General features: G+C 39.3%; 1 protein-coding gene across 1 annotated transcript in view; it reads left to right on the forward strand.

Annotated features, from left to right (window-relative positions):
* The window catches only part of LOC120957609 (uncharacterized), a 35,068-nt gene extending 14,420 nt beyond the window's left edge, over window positions 1-20,648 (forward strand). Inside the window, exons 3-8 of the mRNA XM_040379897.2 lie at window positions 13,443-13,798; window positions 14,547-14,718; window positions 19,354-19,465; window positions 19,620-19,804; window positions 19,990-20,070; window positions 20,433-20,648. Of these exons, the coding sequence (XP_040235831.2) occupies window positions 13,443-13,798; window positions 14,547-14,718; window positions 19,354-19,465; window positions 19,620-19,804; window positions 19,990-20,070; window positions 20,433-20,527 (1,001 nt within the window). The 3' untranslated portion in view covers window positions 20,528-20,648. The remainder of the gene's footprint in view (window positions 1-13,442; window positions 13,799-14,546; window positions 14,719-19,353; window positions 19,466-19,619; window positions 19,805-19,989; window positions 20,071-20,432) is intronic.

The following is a 20,648-nucleotide window of genomic DNA, read 5'->3' on the forward strand; positions in this document are numbered from 1 at the left end:
CCTAACAGCACAACCGTGAGAGCCTGTACCATACGTATATTATGTAGATTACATTCAATTATTTCGTTTTATTACCTTTTAACAACATTGCGGCGATGATGATGGGAAATAATCTATCCTCCCAGCTAGTCCTTCCACCTCTCGTTCCTACCTCTAGCTTATTATAAATTTAACCGCATTGCATCAAGTTTCCAACCACTTCCGATACTAACACTGAACCGTATCGGGTGGGATTGCTGCTTTGCCGCCCGTCAAATCCGTTAGGCGAGTCCGCGCGGGTTGCAATTAATTTTCAATAACATATTTAACATACAATTCCCATCATTCGCGCAATTCCAGCACACGGGTACCCACCGGTACCTACCATTCATCCCTAATCATAGGCACAGACCGTTGTCAGGAGCGTCGAAAACATGGTTCATCCATTTCAATCGATTTCTGTCCCCCTTTCTGTTCCACAGCGTCTTCCTCTCACTACGGCGTTGTTTGATGCGGACCAGGAAGCAGCCAAGGGACGAAACCCTAACGGAGGTCACCTAATCCAATAATCGTTATTATTGCAAAACACTTTGCGAACGGTTTAATTAGCTCCGGCAAATCCAACGCGCACGGGTAGCGGGCGATAGGGATTCATTAAAATGTGTTGTGCTTAATGTGTTTCTGGCATGCTGCTGGCAAACAGCTTACGCTGCTGGCGTCATTAAAATACGCCAGGCAAAGCATCTCCGTTTTGGGGTTAACGTTTTAGCCTCCGTTGCTGGGAGCGTCAGGTAATCGACAAGCCAGAGGGAGGAGTTCATGGTGGGGGCTATGATGAAGGATAATATAAATTCCAAGTATAACACAGGGTGTATAACGAAGGAGGGGGAAAGGCAGCTTTAGAAGCAAGGGTGAACGTAGGAGCAGAAGCTAAACTTTGAATGAGTCCCGAATGACTTCTTCCCCACAGGAAGAAACACTTTTCAGTGAGAAACGGCCGGAGAGGGTGTAGTCTATTAACACAGTGGCGAAGATGAAATGCTTTCATATTATGGTTCCGCACTCCAATTTGACCGCCTACAGTGTAGGATGTGGATGTAAAGGGCACGAGTGAAATTATGGCCAGAAATATCATTTTGTTAATTTGTTAACTCGCATAAAAGTTTTGGTAAACTATAAACCTTCTAAGCTACTTTACATCTAAACTACGATGCACAATGTATGCTATTATTGAATTATTATTGGTAATTGAAAATTACCATTTGTTTTAGCGTAAAATTCTCCCATCGATTAGAGAAAAAAATTACCATTACATATTATATGCAAAACTTCACAAACAATTTCTATCCTTATCTGTATATAGCCAAGTGTGACGAATTTCCGTCAGCGAGTGAACCGGTTGAGAGCATTCTGCGTTGTGCCGCAATCTCAAAACATCAACCTTCCCGTAGAGAACGTGAAACAGTGGCAGCACTTAGCCGAACGATGAACAAAACAAAGCAATAGTGAAAAAAGCATAATCTAGCTTCGCCACACTTCGTGTGGGAAAGCCGGATGGGTGGGAAAGTTTTCGAGATTTTGTTTGCGATAAACTAAAGCTTAGGCGGATGCTCGTGTTGCTGGATGATGCTTTTAACGTTCCACGCGCTCTGTAGCGCTCTAGTGCGCTCTGCACTAAGGCGCACTATGGTTGAGAGCATTGCAAGGAGAGTGGTGAAAGAAAATTTGCCTATCCTATGCCCCCCAACACAGGGTATACGGTACGATCGAATGGTAATGTGCCCACTCGAAAGGGAAAGGTGTAGTAGCCGAGAGGAAGAAAAGTCTGCAAAAGGAGTGCGTCAGCTTAAGACAATAAAACGGAATCGGTTCGTTTCTTTCACCCGCTGTGTAGCTGTGTGAGTTTAGTTTGTTTACTTTCGCTAGCCCATGTTTACTATCGGGCAATTTGTGCTATTCTTACATCCCTTCAATACTGGGATGCTTAACCGGTGGAAAGACGCACTCGGACTGTTTTATCTGCTCCTGTGCAAAAGAATCAACTTTACCGAGTGCTGTTTAGTGTTTGTAGCTGTTCAGTCTTAATGGCCACTTTGAGTTTTCTTAAATGCTGCATTTATTAATTTATTCCGATCTACCGAACCATATTAAATAAAATGATTTGCAGTGCAAACTGGGATAGGCTATACCACGCAGATATATGTTACGATGATGATGTAGATTTATTTACCGAAAATTTGAATGCTATATTCAATAGATGTGTCCCTCAACGTACACAACAACGCCACCCTCTATGGTCTACTAAAACTCTTCAATGTGTAAAAAGCAGCATTTCGAACATAATACCGCCATAAAACCTGTGTCAGTCATGATAGGGCAATAAGATTAAATCGTATTTATCGCTCTTTCAACCGATCCCTGTACAAAAATCATATATAACGTGTGCAAATATATATGCAAAGAAAGCCAAAGAAATTTTGAGCGTATGCCGAGAGTAGGAAACCTAAAAATCAACTACCAAAGAAAATCAGATATAAAGGTGAAATAGCCAGTTGTGAACACGACAAAGCAAAAACATTCGCATCTCGCTTTCATGACGTTTATGTTAGTCAATCATTTAATGCAACTCAGATTAATGAAGCTTTAAAAAATACTCCCCACAATGTTGTCGATGTGCAATGTGCATTATGCAAATTAAAACTGTCATTTTGTCTAGGCCCTGATGGTATTCCATTTGTGGTACTAAAACATTGTAATAATCTCGTCTCGCAATCTAGTACATCTATGTCGTCTGTCCTTTGAACAACACACTGTACCTAGCTTGTGGAAAACATTTTCGCTAATCCGTATATTCAAGAAAGGTGATAAAAGTGAGGCAAATAATTACAGAAGAGCCACCTCTCTTTCAGCATGTGCAAAATTGATTGAAATAATTGTACACAATGCATTGATAGGACCTTTAAAAAACTATATTGCAATTGCACAGCATGGTTTTATGCCAAATCACTCGACATCCACAAATCTAATTGAATTTGTATCGGAATGTACGAGTAACATTAGTCATATCTGATGAATAGGAGTTACTACGTAAAGTTTGGAAAAGGTAGTTCAGATATCTTTACAAGCACATCTGGAGTTCCTCAGGGTAGCAACCTTGGCCCTTTATTGTTTTTAATATATGTAAATGATGTCTCTTTTGTTTTACCTGTTGGCAGTTACTTAATGTATGCAGATGATGTAAAAATATTTAATTTTCTTCTCCTTTGCATAGATAAGTGTGCTATTATCTCGTTTACTCGTACCCGACAGCCTATTTATTATAATTATGACATAGATGGACAAACGATTAATCGTGCAGACTCAATTCACGATCTTGGTATCTTACTAGATCATAAATTAACTTTTACAAAACACATAGAAGACATTGTAAGCAGAGCCAATAGGACCCTGGGTTTAGTACGGAAAATGACGAAAGAGTTCAATGAACCTTTGTGTATCAAAACACTGTTTAACAGTGTAGTCAGATCTATTTTAGAACCAGGTTCAATTTTGTTATGTCCACATACTGATCGCTGGATCAAACGCATTGAAAGTTTTTAAAAATATGACTCGTTTCGCGATTAAAGTGTTTAAATGGCCAAATCGTGACACGCTACCCTATAGAACAAGATGCTAATTGTTAGGTGAAGAATCGTTAGAGAAGCGCCGTGAAAAGGCTAAAATAATCTTTATGACCAAACTGCTAAAAGGAGAAATGTACGCACCTCGCTTATTAAGCAAAGTAAACATACACGTTCCTCGCTCTAGCTCTAGTTTATCGTCCCTTTTGTATGTAAATAGGCATAACACTAATTATGCGGCAAATGAACCGATATCAGCAATGGCACGCAGTTTTAATCTATTCTATGCAGGAGTTGATTTGCATACATCCATTTCTAGTATTAGTGAAGGTCTGCGCTACATAATTGTATAAGAATTTACGATATTTTGTGGGGCCATCATTGGCGGACAAGAATTATATAAATAAAAAAAGAATAAATAAATTCGCCTTTTTAATGTAGTCGTATAAATTAAAAAACATAAAATTGAAAAATATGCACAGAAAAGATTATTTTAAGTTAGTTTATAGATTTTATATAATTAGTAGCTATACCAAAAACTGAACAAAGAGCTCTTTATAAAAAGTATTTAATCCTAAACAATACAAACGATCAAGTGAAGATAACGATCGTATTGATCTCTGTGCTATCCTTCTGAGTCTACATCGTGGCCCAGACTTGCTTCTGTAGTATCGAATGCTTGTATGCATGTCTGCTTGTCAGCAATCAATCCTATATCTCTGCAAACGCATTAGAATGATCACGAGATGCCGGCAAGGTGAATATTAGCCTGTGTTTAATTTAAGTGGGAAATTAATTATATTCATTTTTTTTCTATTCCTTATCTTAATCGTAGAAATAGTATATGCTAGCAAGGGGTAAAGCAATCACATGCCAACACAATACACTTTTCAATATTTTATAGTCCGTATTCGCTTTCAATTTAACATGTTTTCTTTAATGGATGTTCCATAGTTGCCTGATTAAAAATTAAAATGTTATTAGAACAATCGGTAAATAAAATCATTAGACACGCATGTTCAAAATTTGGACGAACTTAAAAAAAGCGAGATAACGCACCATTAAAGAGCAAATATTTATTTGTTGGGTTAGCAGCTCTTGAACTCGGTCAGTAGTTGATGAAGAAAATTGGAATTTTTGGAAAATTTAATCCCTACAAAATCTTGATAACCTTGTAAACATGTATGTCCTGTATGATTCCTTGATACATTGTTGCTTTTTCTTATTATTAGGCTGTGTCTCAATTTATCGTTAAGCCGTGCCTAATTTGTTTCTAAATTGTGGCTCTTTGTAAATCATTTACATACATAAGGGATACATGTCGTCATGAGGAACTTTATTTTGATATGTAGGGTCTCTTTTTGCACTTAACATGTTCATTAATTTATCTTAATTAAATGTCTTAAACCAAATGATAACTAAAGAAAACTTGAAATACAAAATAGTTTTCTCTAATAATCAACCTGTATAAGAACTGTAAGATGAATCTGGATTAAAGAACTGGATATAAGTTTTTTTTGGCTGTATTGTAAGCAGTTCGTTTATATTGCATAAAAACATTTTTATTTCTACCTCAAATTATAATTTGTTGTACCTTTGCATCTAAACTTAAGTTTTTTAAATATTACTTTGTAAATCTCTTGTTTCCCTTTGTTGCGAGAGAAAATATAAAAATACTCATAACAATCTCTAATGGAGCTTTGAGCATCCACTTTCTATAAAAATATTCAAACATTAAATAAATCACGGTCTGCTGCATGACATTAAGTCAATTATTTACCCATCCTGATTTATGTATTGCATTCAACATATTTCCGGAAATACACATACACCATTTAGAATGAAATAAATAATTCTTTGTCTAAACAGTTGCTTCTTGCGAAATCCTGCTCAAACGGATACAATAAAACGCAAAACGCAAAACCTTTACCAGAGAGCTACATCGAACTTCGTTCACTTTATTTCCCCTGTTTACTATTACGAACCCACCGGGCGGGTAACCCATTCCCGGCCAGCTGGAAGAAACACAGAGTGCAAACTATCCTTTCTTTAGTTGGTGGATGGCGTTATAGTAAGAGGGTTTTCGCAAGCTTGTAGCACAGGCCATCCTACCGCAGCAAGGAGCGGCAGAAGATGGCGTAGCAATAGGGTAGCAGAATTTCAATAAAGGCTAACATATCTCTCCTGATCATCTTCCCTTCCTCTATGGTGCTGGTTTGTGGAATTTAGCTTTGCAGCTTGGCACGCTCTAGAATAAAGCTGCTTTAGGTTGACGGATACAAAAATGGAGAAAAGCCGGCAGCTGCAATCATGGCGGGATCGTACCCAACAGTACAAACTTCATTTAAGCTTCGAACCACGAACCCGTCATCCTCCTCCCAAGAATGCTCCGGATCGTTGGCTGTCTGCTTTGACCCGTGGTTTGGGACCACAACTCGTTCGCAACCACGCCCTCCCGCTCCCTCCTTCCCTTGCATACAGTGTGCACAGTTGGTTCCTTCCCGGGGTAAGGTTCAGGTTCACACCATGCTTGATTTTCCATTTCCGCTTGCAAACACACAGAGAAAAAACATGTCTATAGTGAATAAAGAAGACGTCTGTGTACATGGTTGTACGTGTGTGTGTGTGTTTGTGCTGGTTGGACATAAATAAACCATCTTTTGCTGCGTCTACCCCGGTCAAGCCGCCAAGGGTCGCCACATAAATAGATGAAAGGCCAGTGCAACAGAGGGTTGCAGAGTCGGGTTTATTTTCTTTCTTGCTTCCGTCGTCCGCCATCTTTGTCATGTGACGTCGCAAGGGCGCAAGGGCGTGGAGAAAGGTGAAAAGGGGGGAATGGTTGATAAAATAAACATACCCGCCTACTGCTGCCACTACTGTTGCTGCTGCTTCTGCTGCTGCTAGTAGCGTACTGCTCCTTAGTTACCGATACACTGGGCTACACACATAGCGGATACTTTATCCTCAATCCCAAAACGCAGGATAATAAAAGTGGAAAAATAAAAAGATACAGATCGCTTCCTTCTTGTGATATGGACGACAGGAGCGAAAAAATAAACCAACAAAATGCGAAGCCATTCTTCAATGTTGCTTCCTGGATGTGTTGAATTTTATTTTTAGTTTTAGAGCATCTTTTGCGTCTTGGTTTTCCTCCTTCCGTGGCATTTATTTGTCCCTTCGGAGCAATTGCGTCTGGGGCTGGTAGGTCTGATCCTGCTCTCTTCTCTTGCACAAACAAACTCACACAAACACATTCAAAGAGAAAAGGACATAAAAGAGGCAAAAGGGGTCACTGGCCGTCACGGGAAGATGATCGTCCCACGGTGCATCGTCCAGTAGCAAGGAAGGAACGGAAAAGCCTCACCACACCAGGTCCAGATTCAAGTGTTCCAAAATAAAAAAGGAGGTTAAAGACATGATCCCTGGTGTTGTTCTCTGTGTATTTTTTTTTTCTATACCTCAAACCGAGGATACAGTACTACCCTTCGGTCCAGTATACACATTTGCACATTCCGGCCGAGTCAGCAAATTGAATTCGTGTGAGCAAAAATTATCCTCACATAAACTGTTTTTTGTATATGGCTACACATCCTTCCCCTTCTTGGTCTGTGATTTTTTGAGGATGAAGGAGATTTGTGTGCATTCGTTCATTTTTTTTTTATTCAGTACAAGACTCTTCTTCATAAAAAGGTTGGAGCAGAATTTCATATTTCATGCCTGACATAGTGTTGCAAAACGTAGTGCTTCGTGTTACTGAAGTTACAGTCATTTTTCGAACGTATTGAAATTATTATTCAATCCCGTTTTCTCTTCCGTTCGGTAGTGTACCGCTCGCAATGCAGGAAGGAGTCATCAAATATTTAATATACTTCCCCGGAACTGGTCCTTGAGAGGCGCAAAATGCGGAATCTGTTGATGACAAGTTTTATATATTTTTAATTTGGTTTTTATTTCAATCAATCACATGATGAAATATTGGCAATTTGGAATGGTTTAATTTATGCACATTTCGGATATTTGTTGTTTAATTTTCATTTGGTTATAAACGAGTTAATATTCCAATAAAGATATATATGTACCATGTACATGTCTTTTGAAATTTTCTTTGTAGTGTGGCTTTTATTTTTATTTTTTATGAAATTATAGTTTTTTTATAATTTTTTGTCATATATCATGATAGTAGAATACATTTTGTATGTAGTTCGGAACCATGCCACTTGCTGGCTTTGCTTAAATGATCGTATGAAGGGATTTTTCAAAGCCATTTTTCGTTTTTAAGCGTTTCATGATCTGATTTCTTTCTAATTTGTAGTTTGTTTCTGTTTGTTAAAGTTAAAAAAATATTCTGTCATGTTTCAGATTGAAAGAGATATCCCAAAATTTTAAATTACACATTATATTTGGCTTTGGAAAAGGAAAACTAGTTTTAATTTTGGCCACTTTTATTCACACGTAGAACAAAAGATGCCGGTCTCGTGGTACAGTCGTCAACTCGAACGATATAACAACATGCCCGTCATGGGTTCAAGCCCCGTATGGACCCTGCCGCCATACGTAGAACTGACTATCCTGCTATGGGGGGAATCAATAAGGCACTGAAAGCCAAGCCCAGAAGTAGTGGTACAGGCAGGCTTAGACAACGGTTGTTGAGCCAAAAAGAAAAGAAGAAGAACAAAAGATAAAAACACATATTCACACTTTATATGCATGATATTTCAATCGTCTGACACTAGTTATAGTTTATATGGTGAGTTAGACCGACTTGCTGGAAACAAGATTGCAAGCTGGCATTCCACACCGGCCACGAGCAGACGACGACGTAACGCTACACCGGCCACGAGCAGACAACGGCGACACGCGTAAGAAATGCTACACGTAGACCGATCGTGAGAACGGACCGATGCAACCAGCAACCAGCGGTCTAGTTAGAATATTAGCTTGATAGGTTTAAGCAGTCGAAGTTTTATTAGTCAGGAGTAATCCGGTTGGTATAAATAACAATTTTTTTTATGGCCAACCGGTCAAGATAAAGATTAACTGGCGCCCGAAAAGAGACCCGATATTGTGAAGTTTTTATAAAATTGTTTTGTGAAGTGACTACGTAAGAGTAATGTTGCAACAGGACAGGTTGTTAAAAACGAGTGTTACCTATCGCCCCGCAAAAAAGTGACATTTTTCAGTAGAAGCAGTTCGTGTGATACCGTAGTATGAACAAGTGGTTAAAAGCTCATCTTGTTGAAAAAAGGAACCATTATCTACGAATCGAGAAGTACCATTATCGGGTCAACACCACGACTGAATGACTTCCACAGTAAGAGGAAAGGAGCAGCAGTCGAAGTTTAGAATCAGTCAGATATAGTTCAGCTTTAGCATTAGTCAGGAGTAATCTTGTTGGTATAAATAAAAATATTTTTTTATGGCCAACCGGTCAAGATAAAGATTAACTGGTGGGTATTCAAAATCAAAAACTATTTCTGGAATCACATCGGGACCTGGTTGCTCTTTCTGCTTTGCGATGCATGTATCAAATTCCTAGAATTATAAAATGTAACAAAAATTGTGCAATTGGCTTCTTCTATATCCTTTCCACGTCAATTAGAAAAGAGCATTAAATACATATATTTTGGCTGCGATAGTAACAGGAGGTAAATTAATATAGTTGGAAGAGCGGCCGAATTCGAAATGTACAATTTTGAATACGCAAGATTTTCAAGCAATATGGTATATAATGTGCACAAGGTTTAATAAATGTTTCTTCTTCTTTTTGGCTCAACAACCGTTGTCGGTCAAGGCTTGGCTTTACCACTACTTGTGGGCTTGGTTTTAAGTGACTTAATGATCCCCCCATAGCAGGATAGTTAGTCCTACGTATGGCGGCACGCTCCATTTGGGGCTTGAACTCATGGCGGGCATATTGTAAAGTCGTACGAGTTGACGACTGTACTATGAGACCGACTAATAAATTACCTGATACAATTAGCATAGTTTATTAACTTTGCATGATATTTCGTATATTTGATAAAGATAGTTTCAAAATCAGGAAAATAAAAAGGAAACTTATCTTTCTTAATTTCCGCATATAACAGAGGCCTTGGAATCACCCTCCTAATCACCCTCTAATCTAATCTCCTAATCTGCTCTAATCACCCTCCTTCGACTATATATCTATAGATAAATATATATTGAAATCTATAGACAGTTGCACCTAGCGCAACCGGCAAGGACTGCTTATTAGGTGAAAATGAGGTCCACAAATATCAAATCATTACTTACGACCATTTGACTTCAGCCAGAGGCCAATTCTTCGCGTGGCCTGCTGGAAAAGCTTTTTTACGCAATAATGACAAAAAACTTCATAAAGAGATATACGACATTCAAAAGCAACAAGCCTGGCAAATGCCCACTGTACATTGGATAAAATTAATAAATAACGCATAAATAAATCAAATAAACAAATAAATAAGTAAATTAAAAATATAAAAAAATCAATGTAGAACCGTTTATCACAGGTCGTTGGGTGTATTTAATTTCCTTAGTTGCAATGAATAAGGATATCAAAATAAGTAAATATTAATCATAGTAAAAATAGTAAGATTATAAAAATATGTAAAATTTCACGTATTTAATGTACTAACATTCAGACAGAAAAAACGGTATTGAATGTGTTCTTCTACGTTTTATTTATTGTATTGGTTTTACATTTTTAGCCTATTGCTATGACTTAGTCATCCCCGTTTAAATACTACTCGAAGTACAACCTACAATGGTCACAGCCAAAATCGGAAAGCAAACTTTTATCGTCCTAAACACCATTGTTCTGCTCTATTGGCACCAAACTTTGCAGTATACCGTGGTGCTGTAAAATACTCAAAAATAATTTCAATCAAAACTTCTTTCCTTCATTCCTTTTCTTTCCTTTTTTTCATCTCCCCCTTTTTCTCTTACTCTCAACTCTCTTTGTACGTCATACCACCAAAACTTTTTAAACTTTTTGATCTGAAACAGCAAACCAACAAAAAAAAAACAAAAAGGCTTCGTAACCTTCGAAAGAAACATCGCGGGGGGAAGGGGTGAATAAATTTTATAAAAATGCCTCAAGATTAAAACCACAACTTTTTCACTGTTCAGTGAGCTGTTTGCGCGAGTTAAGACTACTTGGAAGCATTTTCTTTTCGGCTTAAGCAAAGCAGTGTTTGAAGATTGTGGTGAACCTGTCCCAATAGATGCTAGTGGTTTAATTGGTAGTAAGAGAAAAGTTTGATATTTTGAGAAAAGATCAAACAGTTAAATTCGTTTTAGTCTTTTTGTTGGGTACGATTATGATTTTCCAAAGACTACTCACGTACAAACTGATTTTCATTTCAAACTGATGTAAATTGATGAACATATTTATAGCTATTTAAATTAATATTGAATTTATGGTTCTTCCTATCATTATCATGTGTGTGCGACAAGCGTAGTCGATCTAGGACTGCCTCTGTGACTAATGTGGTCCACTTAAGCCATCCATACGCGAGATACTAACTGGAGAGGAGCACGTTTTTAAGCATTAAAATTGACAGATATAGCATGGGATTGGCCCATTATTTGTAGCTTAAAAAGTACAACACAACAAGAACCTTTTTCAAAACCTTTTGTTACAAACATCGAACTAAACATTGTCTGCTATCTTACTGTACAGCACACAATGGAGGCGCCCGGTGGCTGGTATAAAGCAAACAATACCGATACCTCACCGATACCGATACCACGGACACAGTGCCACGTTTGCATTCCCTCTGCACCACCTTCCATTTACCCACTTCATGTCACACATACAGCACCAGATGCAAAAAGGTGGACGTTAAAGTGTAAGCTACACCACCTCCCCCCCCACCCCCCCCCCCCCCTTGCAAGCATCCTACCCCTAGCCAGCACGACAACTTTGACCCACTTGACCGCTTGCTGCACTTGGTGGTGTGGAATGAAATTGAATTAAACTTTCCACCTCCAATCCGCTTCCGTTTCGTATTCCCCTTCCGAGAGTTGGTCGCTGGTACCCTTGCAACCGAGAGTCGATATCTCTCCAGCGTCCGGCTGGTGCACAGTACAGTGCAGCAAGTTTATCATGCATTTTTCCAATTCCCTGAGCCCTGAGTAGTATGCAGGAACACAGGAACGGAACGGACCCTCGACTGCCATACCCGAAATGCGATGAGGCTACATCGTATTGATATTGCTTTAATTGCACTAAAAGCAACCGGGCACGTCAAGGCTAAAGTTGAGTGGTCCCCAGCGCACTGGTCGGGTTTTCCATTTTGTTGTTGTGCGAGTTGTACGTTCCCGTAAAAACAAATCACTATTGCATAAGCTGCAGGCGCTTACTGGGTGGATGGTTGTAGCAAGCTTTTGAGTTGGTGTGAAAACTATTGCAACTTTGGCAAGCAGAAACTGAGGCGGATGGTATGAATGCAAAACAACACAGCATACAAATAAAATCAGGATGCATTACAAAGAAAGCTAGTTGTATCACGATACCCAAAAAATAAAATAAAAAAGCAAACATAAAATGGGAATTGAGCTTCCCCGGAGGAGGGATAAAATTTATTCTCGCTAAAACAATGATCCATCATCACTGTTAAGAATGCACAAAAAAAAGTATCAAATTTCATTAGCAAACCCAACTTCCCATCGCTTCCACCGACCGAAGGGTGATAATGGTTATGGTTTTCTATCCACGCTTTATGCTTTTTCATTTCGGACATTTCGTGCTGTTTTACAGATGTGTTTCATTTCACACCACTACACAATAATAAACAAGCTGCTGCAACGATGGTGTGACGATGGGGTGGAGTTTGGTATTCAAGATTTTGCTCCATTAATCGTGCAGAACAGCACACAACACACCGCCACGTTCCCGCGTGGAAGGGCAAAACCGTGACAGAAAAGTACAAAAGATAGAGATACAAAAAAACAAGAGAAACAAAGACTATCTCCGTGTTTTTTTCTTCTTTTCCTCCTTACGTGGCGTAAACATTGTTCGCGCAACAAAGTTACGCGTAAAGCATACCGTAAAACATAAGAAAGGGGCACGAGTTGAATGAAATATTCATATTCTTAAGCAAGTGCTTTGCCCACGCTGTTTTCTTGTTCTCAAACCACCCACCTCACCCGTTCTGCTGCACCCTGGAGAAATACAGCGAGAGAAGCAAGCAAAGGGGTGTGGACGATAGTTACGGTTATGCTTTTTAACATGACTGCCAGCACAACAGCAAATCGCACAGCATGTGCTGTGTACCTTTTTGCTACATCAATCTCGTCTCGCGAATGAAACGAATTTTCATTTTCCACCGCCTGCTTCGAGTAAACAGCATCGCACGTGAGCGAACCGTACCGGCGGTAGGGCGTGTTGAACGCTTTTCCTCGTAAAATCATTCCCCTGATGGGAGTGGAGGATTCGCACTACCCCTTCACATACTGCCCGGCGCCACAAAGTTCACCGTGATTAAGATAAATGAATTTACATGCAAATGATGATGATTATTCCGCGTGACATCGGTATTGGTAGCTTTGCTTTTCGATGCAATCGCTCCCCGTGTGCTCGGGGTTTGTGTTGGCGGATTGCTTGGCGAAGGTGATTGCTGCAACGGTGTTTAGTAACGAGCGGCGGTTTGCAGAATAGGGCTAAATGTATTCGGCTTCGCAAACCAAAATGGAACCCACCCGCACGTTGGGGGGGAAGGGAAATTGCATAAAATTATAATCTAACCACCATATGAGCAGTGTGTAGGTGTAGATCTACAGGCCCGTCGTGCGAGTTTGTACCTGGGCTGATTCCCATTTTCCCACTTTACTCATTCGCAGCGTACCAGTCCGTGCACATAACGAACCTAAACGTACCGAAGACGTACGTCCTCGATCGGAGCACTTACGATGCGGTCGGATCGAGCACACCCTCGTCGGTGGTACAGTATGGTGGTGGGGAAGATGACGATGTTACCACCGGTCTGCCGATGACATCCACCACCGTGCAACAGCTACCCGCCAGCGTGTCTACAGTGCCGAGCGAACTGAACTTCACAACCGACGCCGGCCTGAAGCCACTCATCATGGACTGTCAGTATGAGATTAAGGCGCGCGAGTGCGGCTTCGTGCTCAAGTGGTACTTCAACAAGAAGCTCATCTACCAGTGGATACCGTCCCGGACACCGGTCGGAATGGTAAGGCGTAATGGGGCAGTACAAGCACAAGCCACATACATTCCCACCGTGACTCTGTCGTTGTAGAAGCAGCGGGCTTTGCTCTTCATTAACGTCTTCGATTGTAAAATGGCATTCCGTGAGGTGTGCGGTACAGTGTGATGCGCGAGATGATGGTACCGGGTGTGCAAATTTAGATGTATTATTTCTTCGAAATCTTACCGTCATCAATCTTCAGGAGACAGTAACAGTTAAAAAATTCACGTGAATGTGAATTATTAATTTTACATTTGACTTGTCTTATAATTTTTTGTATAGTTTTTCTATGCTTACCATTTGTATGCAACAATTGCGCCTAAAAGTATGGAATTTGCTGTACAAAATATCCTTCTTTATTACTGCATACCATCCTTTAAAACATATTAAACTAATAAAAATACATCGTATATCTTTGCACTTCACTTGATTAAGAACGATGTAGTGATAATTGCACATTATCTAATAAATAAACAAACATTTAATGAAAACATGTAACAATTTAATGAACTTTACGACCATCATACTCTGCATCGTACTGTACTCGCGCTTCGAAATCCATCCATAATTCTAATACCATCATGTCCCCTCGTACACGTTAGCGAGTATACAGTGAGGTCGAACCGCTTGAAGCACTTTATGCCATGCCAATGTTCATTTCCTCTCGAACATGCTTTCCTGCTGGATTACTTCCTCGGCGGTGGAAAAACAACGGCCGTGTCGCGACGCACAGAACCAGTTCAAGAACGAGCTGCAGACCAACTACTCGATGTCCGATTCCATCAACTACAAGTACCGTGCCTTGGTAATACGTAATCCGAAGCTGAACCACAGCGGCGAATACATGTGTTCGGTGCAGACGTACGATTCGTTCGATCGGCGAATGGCGCGGTTTCAGATTGTCGGTAAGTACGTACGTACGTACGGTATCCTATGCTATCCTACGCCCGCCCGCTCCCATAGCGCTCGATATCTGTCATAGACGGAAGGATTCCTCCTTCCGCACCAGCCACATCCCCACAAGTGGTGTGGTAGTGATGGTATGTGATTCGATTAGGCCTCGGATGTAATTACCTTTCCTGAAGGAATGTGCCTTCGTAAGCTTTCGCAAACGTCGGCTGGTGGATCGTGTTGCGTTGTGCTTATTTTACGATGTAATCGCATCTATTGATTTACATCTTCAAGCGCGCAACGAGTGGACAGGAATGTGGAGCGGTATATTAGGTTGCAGCACTAGGGTTTGCCTTTGTATCGTACCGGTGTAGTGTCTATTTATAGTTTCTTCAAGATGTTTCCGGATGTTGGCAATTTGTGGATAGATAGAAAACGATAGTTTTAATAAAATTCTTTCATTAATGATTTTATTGTTATATAATTGGTTTTGTTACGTTTCAACTATGACCGCAATGAACATATTTTTTATGGATCATTTAAAGTATAATTGTATAAATGAGCTTAGTGCCATTCAGGAAAATATCTAACTTATTTATCTCTACTGATCTCTTAAGTTCAATGTCGTATGAACTACTTTCATTCTTAATGCAAATACAGCAATTATCCGCAGTAGGCGATACTCGATATACGCGAATTCGCAGAAGGCGATTCCTCTAAATTTGACAGCTCCATGTGTTTTTGCAAATATTTTAGTTCTTTGATATATTATATGCTCTTTTTTTAATTTCCTTAATATTCTTGAAGCAATTTGCATTAAATTTGTGCAAAAGATACCTATTTTACAACAAAATCTGGTAAAAGTAAAGCTCAGCCCTCTACGTTACATTGGAGAAGCGTTACATCCCTTAAAATATTCCCAAGCAGCATTTTTACTACAGTTTTGTCATCCAGGCGACCGACCAGTTTACATTATTTGAATAAAAAATATTTTAAATTGAGATGAAAAAAGTTAATTGCTGTAAGATGAACCGATTTCAAGGAGATTTAATTTTTAAATAACAATTAAATAACAGGTTTAATATTTTTCATTGTTGCATTATGATTAATGAAAAAAGTCTGAAAGAAGGAAGCTCATGAACACCCCAAAAGCTTTCAATTGGAGTAACATTTTCTATGATTAGAAAATATAAAATATTAAAATATTTTTAATTAAACTATATATGTGAAATATAACTATTACCTTTTCAATCTATGTTTCTGGCCATTTTGAATAAAAATTACTTTAGATGCAAGGGCTCTTTTTAAAATGAGGTTAATGAAGTTAATAAATACTTGTAAGCATTTCATTATACTACGTTATCAATAACTGGACAAATAAAAAAATAATCATTTTTTTATTATTTACATCTTTTATTTATAAGATTGTTAAAATTATAATTCTTGAAGTTGTGACAACTTTTCTAATTATCAACAAAGCTTTTCTAATTATCATATAAAAGTAAACAATAATAAGACATGATTATCTATTAATTTGCTCATCCACGGCGGTTAAAACAAACGTTCAAAAATGTTGCTTGGGTTTGTGATTAACAGGCGTTACGCGTAACACTAGCGTAACGTAGAGGGCTGAGCCTTACTTTTACCCAAAATCTTTAATGCAAATCTGTGGCGATATTTTTCAACCCTCGAACCGGTAGTGTAAACTATTTTTCTATAGGAATCCGCTATACGCGAAAACTCGAGATACGCTATTGTGCTCGGTCCCGTAAGATAGCGTATATCGGATAATGACTGTACTTAATGCTGATCGGTTTTTATGTTTTGAGAACTTACTTCAACCGATTGCAAAATTTGTGATTATTTAATCACAAAAGGACTCTTTGGCTATTACAAAGGGATTAGCATACAACAGAAAGCATTATTAAAAGCGTATTCTCTTTTCTGTAAAAAATTCAATGGCTGTTTTCATACATACATTGTTAGTCCATGTTTAAGTCAACTCCTTAGTAACAAACTCGGATAAAGAAGTATTTTATTTTAAATATTAAGTTTCTTTTTTTAAGTCATATTAATCCTAGCAATATTAATAGGGGAACCTGGGGCAAAATGGTTTGGTGGAGCGAAATGGTCACCTGCATTATTGGTTAACTTACATGTTTACAATGACTTCTAACGATCGAAAAATATCAAACACAGGCGGTCCGCGATATACACGGTACCTCTTATATGCGGATTCGGTGATACGCGGTTTTTTAACGAAAATTTGTGATATTTTGGCTGGAAATGACGAGATTCGACTTTCGGTATTTTGAGATACGCGGTATTTTGTACCCGTTTTCGGACCCCATTAATCGTGTATCTCGGGGACCGCCTGTACAATGTTTGATGCCCATCATGTACATTTTATGACCTAAGATTTATAAAAAATAAAGATATAAAATAATTAGTTAAACCAATGCGTTAGCGTATCGAGCGTAGCAAGACCATTTTACCCCGCACAACATTTGCACGACTATTAAATTTCATTTATATTTGCTGTTAATAAGTTTATATCTATTTTTGTTTCGTGAATAAGAGGTAAAAACATTGGTCGCCGTTAAAATATCAGAGAAAATAAATATTATCCAATGGGTACAGAAAAATATATTTAACTGTGCCATTTTGCCCCGCCTACCTCTAGTCTTAAAACATACAAATTTAATCAGATCTAATATACATCTTTATGTAATATTAAATTAAATATTCACTTTCTTATTCACTTCAATTATAGGATACTTCATTAGGGTTTTTACCAATGCTGCAAAATATCACTGTCAATGTCATAAAAAAAATCTGACTGAAACAAAATCCATTTCAGTGTCACGTAATCAATTGTGATAATCAGAGGTGATACTCTAAACGATTGGTGTGACCAATTCATGCTTCGTGACATTTTTGCGACCATCGCTTGGTCAGCCACTACGTCATGACTTTTTTTTACTGCAGATCAAATCTGCAAAATGTCACTGACATAGTCATAACAAATTGCGGCTGAAACAAAATAATGTCAGCATCACGAGCTCTACTGTGATGATCGGAGGTGAGACTCATACAGTTTACATGCTTGGACTCATGGACTCATACATGCTTGGTGACATTGTGAGCAACCAACTCTTGGTCAGTCACTTGGTCGTAATATTTTCAGTCGGTGATCATCGCGATAGATATGCGGTGCGTGCGAGTGATTCCAAGAAACAAAATTAGCATAGTTTCTCACTCTGTTTGACCCGACACACTATCAAACCAGACAGAGGAGAAAGCATGCTCATTATGCTGCTTGAGACCACACACCAAGTATATTCCAAGAATGTCGTGATTATCATTGGAAGAAAATGTCGTGACAAAGTGAGTGATCAAAAGTTGGGTGCTAAACAAAATGTCATGAAGCATTTGATTGGTCCACCAACTGTTTGAATCTTAACTCTGATCATCTCAGTTGTGTACGTGAGCTGATTTGAGCTTCGTTTCAGTCATGAGTGTTGCTGACCGAAAGAGTGGCATTTGGCAGTACTGTTCACAGCCAGAAAAATCATGATTATGCTTGCGCCGGCGTTAAGCTAAGCTTGTCAGTCAGTCAATAAAGGTGCGTCAGATGTCATGACGCACCTTTATTGAGTATCAGCAATGAGCATCAAGCTACCACGGATATATTCATTGTTTTCGTTGGTGAATATCTCGTGATGCTCATGACATTTTGCAGCACTGGTTGTTATTATGTACGGCAAAAAAGCCATACATTCATTTCAGAGGTATATGGAAAATAATAACAAATTAGTCTTGAAAATTGACTGTAAATAAATATACAAATGTTTCTGTATTCTGTAAATATACAAATGTCATTCATTATCGCTCATTTGATTGAACACTAATCAAAGTATTAGGTTCGAAGTAATAAATGAAAATAATTGTTATGGTTGTACGGTTGAAAATAATTGTTATAGTTATGGCATAGCTATGGTTGTACCTCCAAAAACTCCAACATCATTCATTGTGCATAGCTTTATCTAGTACATTTTTTATTTAAATTCACCAATAACCTGTTTTGCATAAGAATCCCGATTAATTAATGAGTTGTTTTTCCCCTGTATTTTTATCAATCTATTTTTATCAACCCAACTATAGGGCACATATGAATAGCAAAGTAGTATAGCATAGTATATCAAACATAAATTCCACATCCCACCACCGAACTGCATTGACTTTCTCTGAAGTAAACTAAAGTATTGCGTTCGCTTGTGCTGCAATGCTCACACTTCCTCACTAACTCATAAATAATGAATATCGTCAGAATTATTCAAATTAATCATTAAAAATATAAACAAGCTACAGAGCCGGCGCTGTGTGCTACAGGAAATGGGCTGACAATGAAATGTGCCTATAGACCCCGAATGGAATATTATATTTCCATGAATTAATTTTGCATCCTTCTGACCTATCGGAGTATCGGAACAGAATTTTCCTTTTCAGCTCATTGCATTGCACAGCGCAGTGCTCGCCGAAATGGCAACGTTTTACAGGGAAGCATCCGAACGGTGCAGCTTTGGACACCGCACGCGTCCGGGATAGTTCATTACAAACTGTTAATGCTTGTTGTCCTCTCTTTCCAGTGCCCGAAAAAACGTTACTCCTGCACTACGAAAATGATGGCGAAAGTGATAACATGCTATTAATCAAGTGCAGCGTGTTCATGATATACCCCGAGCCGAACCTGCTGCTGATGTAAGTGCATCGAAACGGTGGCGGTCCCTTTTACCCTAGGATGCCAACATTCGAACATTGCACCTGTGCCACTATATTGGTTAAATGTTTGATCTGATCATCATTTCCCGTTTCTTCCTTTCCGTTTTGGGGCCCACTACCCGAAAACACACAGCGTTAGCGGTAATCTGTTCCTGGTAAGCTCGCGCACACTGGTCACCGCCGATGCAAACCACATGTACAATAAGACCGTTTACGGGAAAATCGATAAACATTTGCTCATCTCACCGACCTCGATCGGCTGCGTGCTGACCGTGCCCGATTCCGGTTACATCCGCAAGCGCGAAACCATCTATTACGGTAAGTGGGTTTGGACACGGATTCGGTAACCACAAACAACGGGAGGAGGGGGGGGGGGGCGAATGCGTTCCGGACCGCAACACCACAATTGAAAGTCCGCGTTTTTCTGACCGATCCGATCCACCTAACCGCAAGTGTCTTTTTCTCCACAATTGCAAAACCCGCCACCATCCATCGGTGGACAGATCCGACGCCGCTAACGAAATGGAGTCGCCTACGGATGGACGAACGGGGCCACTTTCAGCTGCTTTCCGATGACGGTGCAGGTCAGTATAGTGGGGCTTTGATTGGTCCATAAATTTTCCATCTCAATGTCCTTCACTCAAACGCCGAACCGGAAATGACACAGTCCCACCTCCCACCGCTGCTATTCATTTTGGAAGCGAATTGGGACGGTGTTAAAATTTTGATCCTATATCCTATTTTCCTATCGCTCTTTGTTCACGATGCACATCAGATGCACCAACGGGGCATGGCAAGCGGACGGAAGCGGTTAACCACGTCCACGTTGGTGCATTTGTGATGCGCGTGAATGTGTATACATATTTCAAAGCACACCTTCTCAATGCTCATTGTACGTACGTGTGTGTGTTTTTGTTCCTATTTTTGCATCCTTTTTCGTTCACAGGCCAATTAAATCCACTTGCCGGTTGGTTGATTAGTTTAATTGTATTTCTACAGCGCGCCGTTCTCTGGCGACACGACGGAGATTCAATCAAATAGGATAGTCCGTGATGGGCGTAAACGTAGAAAGGGTTTTCATTTCATTTTAAGTGATTTGTTATTCAGTCGGTAGAAAACAAAGAAAAAACAATGTGTAAGAATAAAGGAAATAGAATCCAAA

This window comes from Anopheles coluzzii, chromosome 3, assembly GCF_943734685.1.
Source record: "Anopheles coluzzii chromosome 3, AcolN3, whole genome shotgun sequence".
Classification (NCBI taxonomy): domain Eukaryota; kingdom Metazoa; phylum Arthropoda; class Insecta; order Diptera; family Culicidae; genus Anopheles; species Anopheles coluzzii.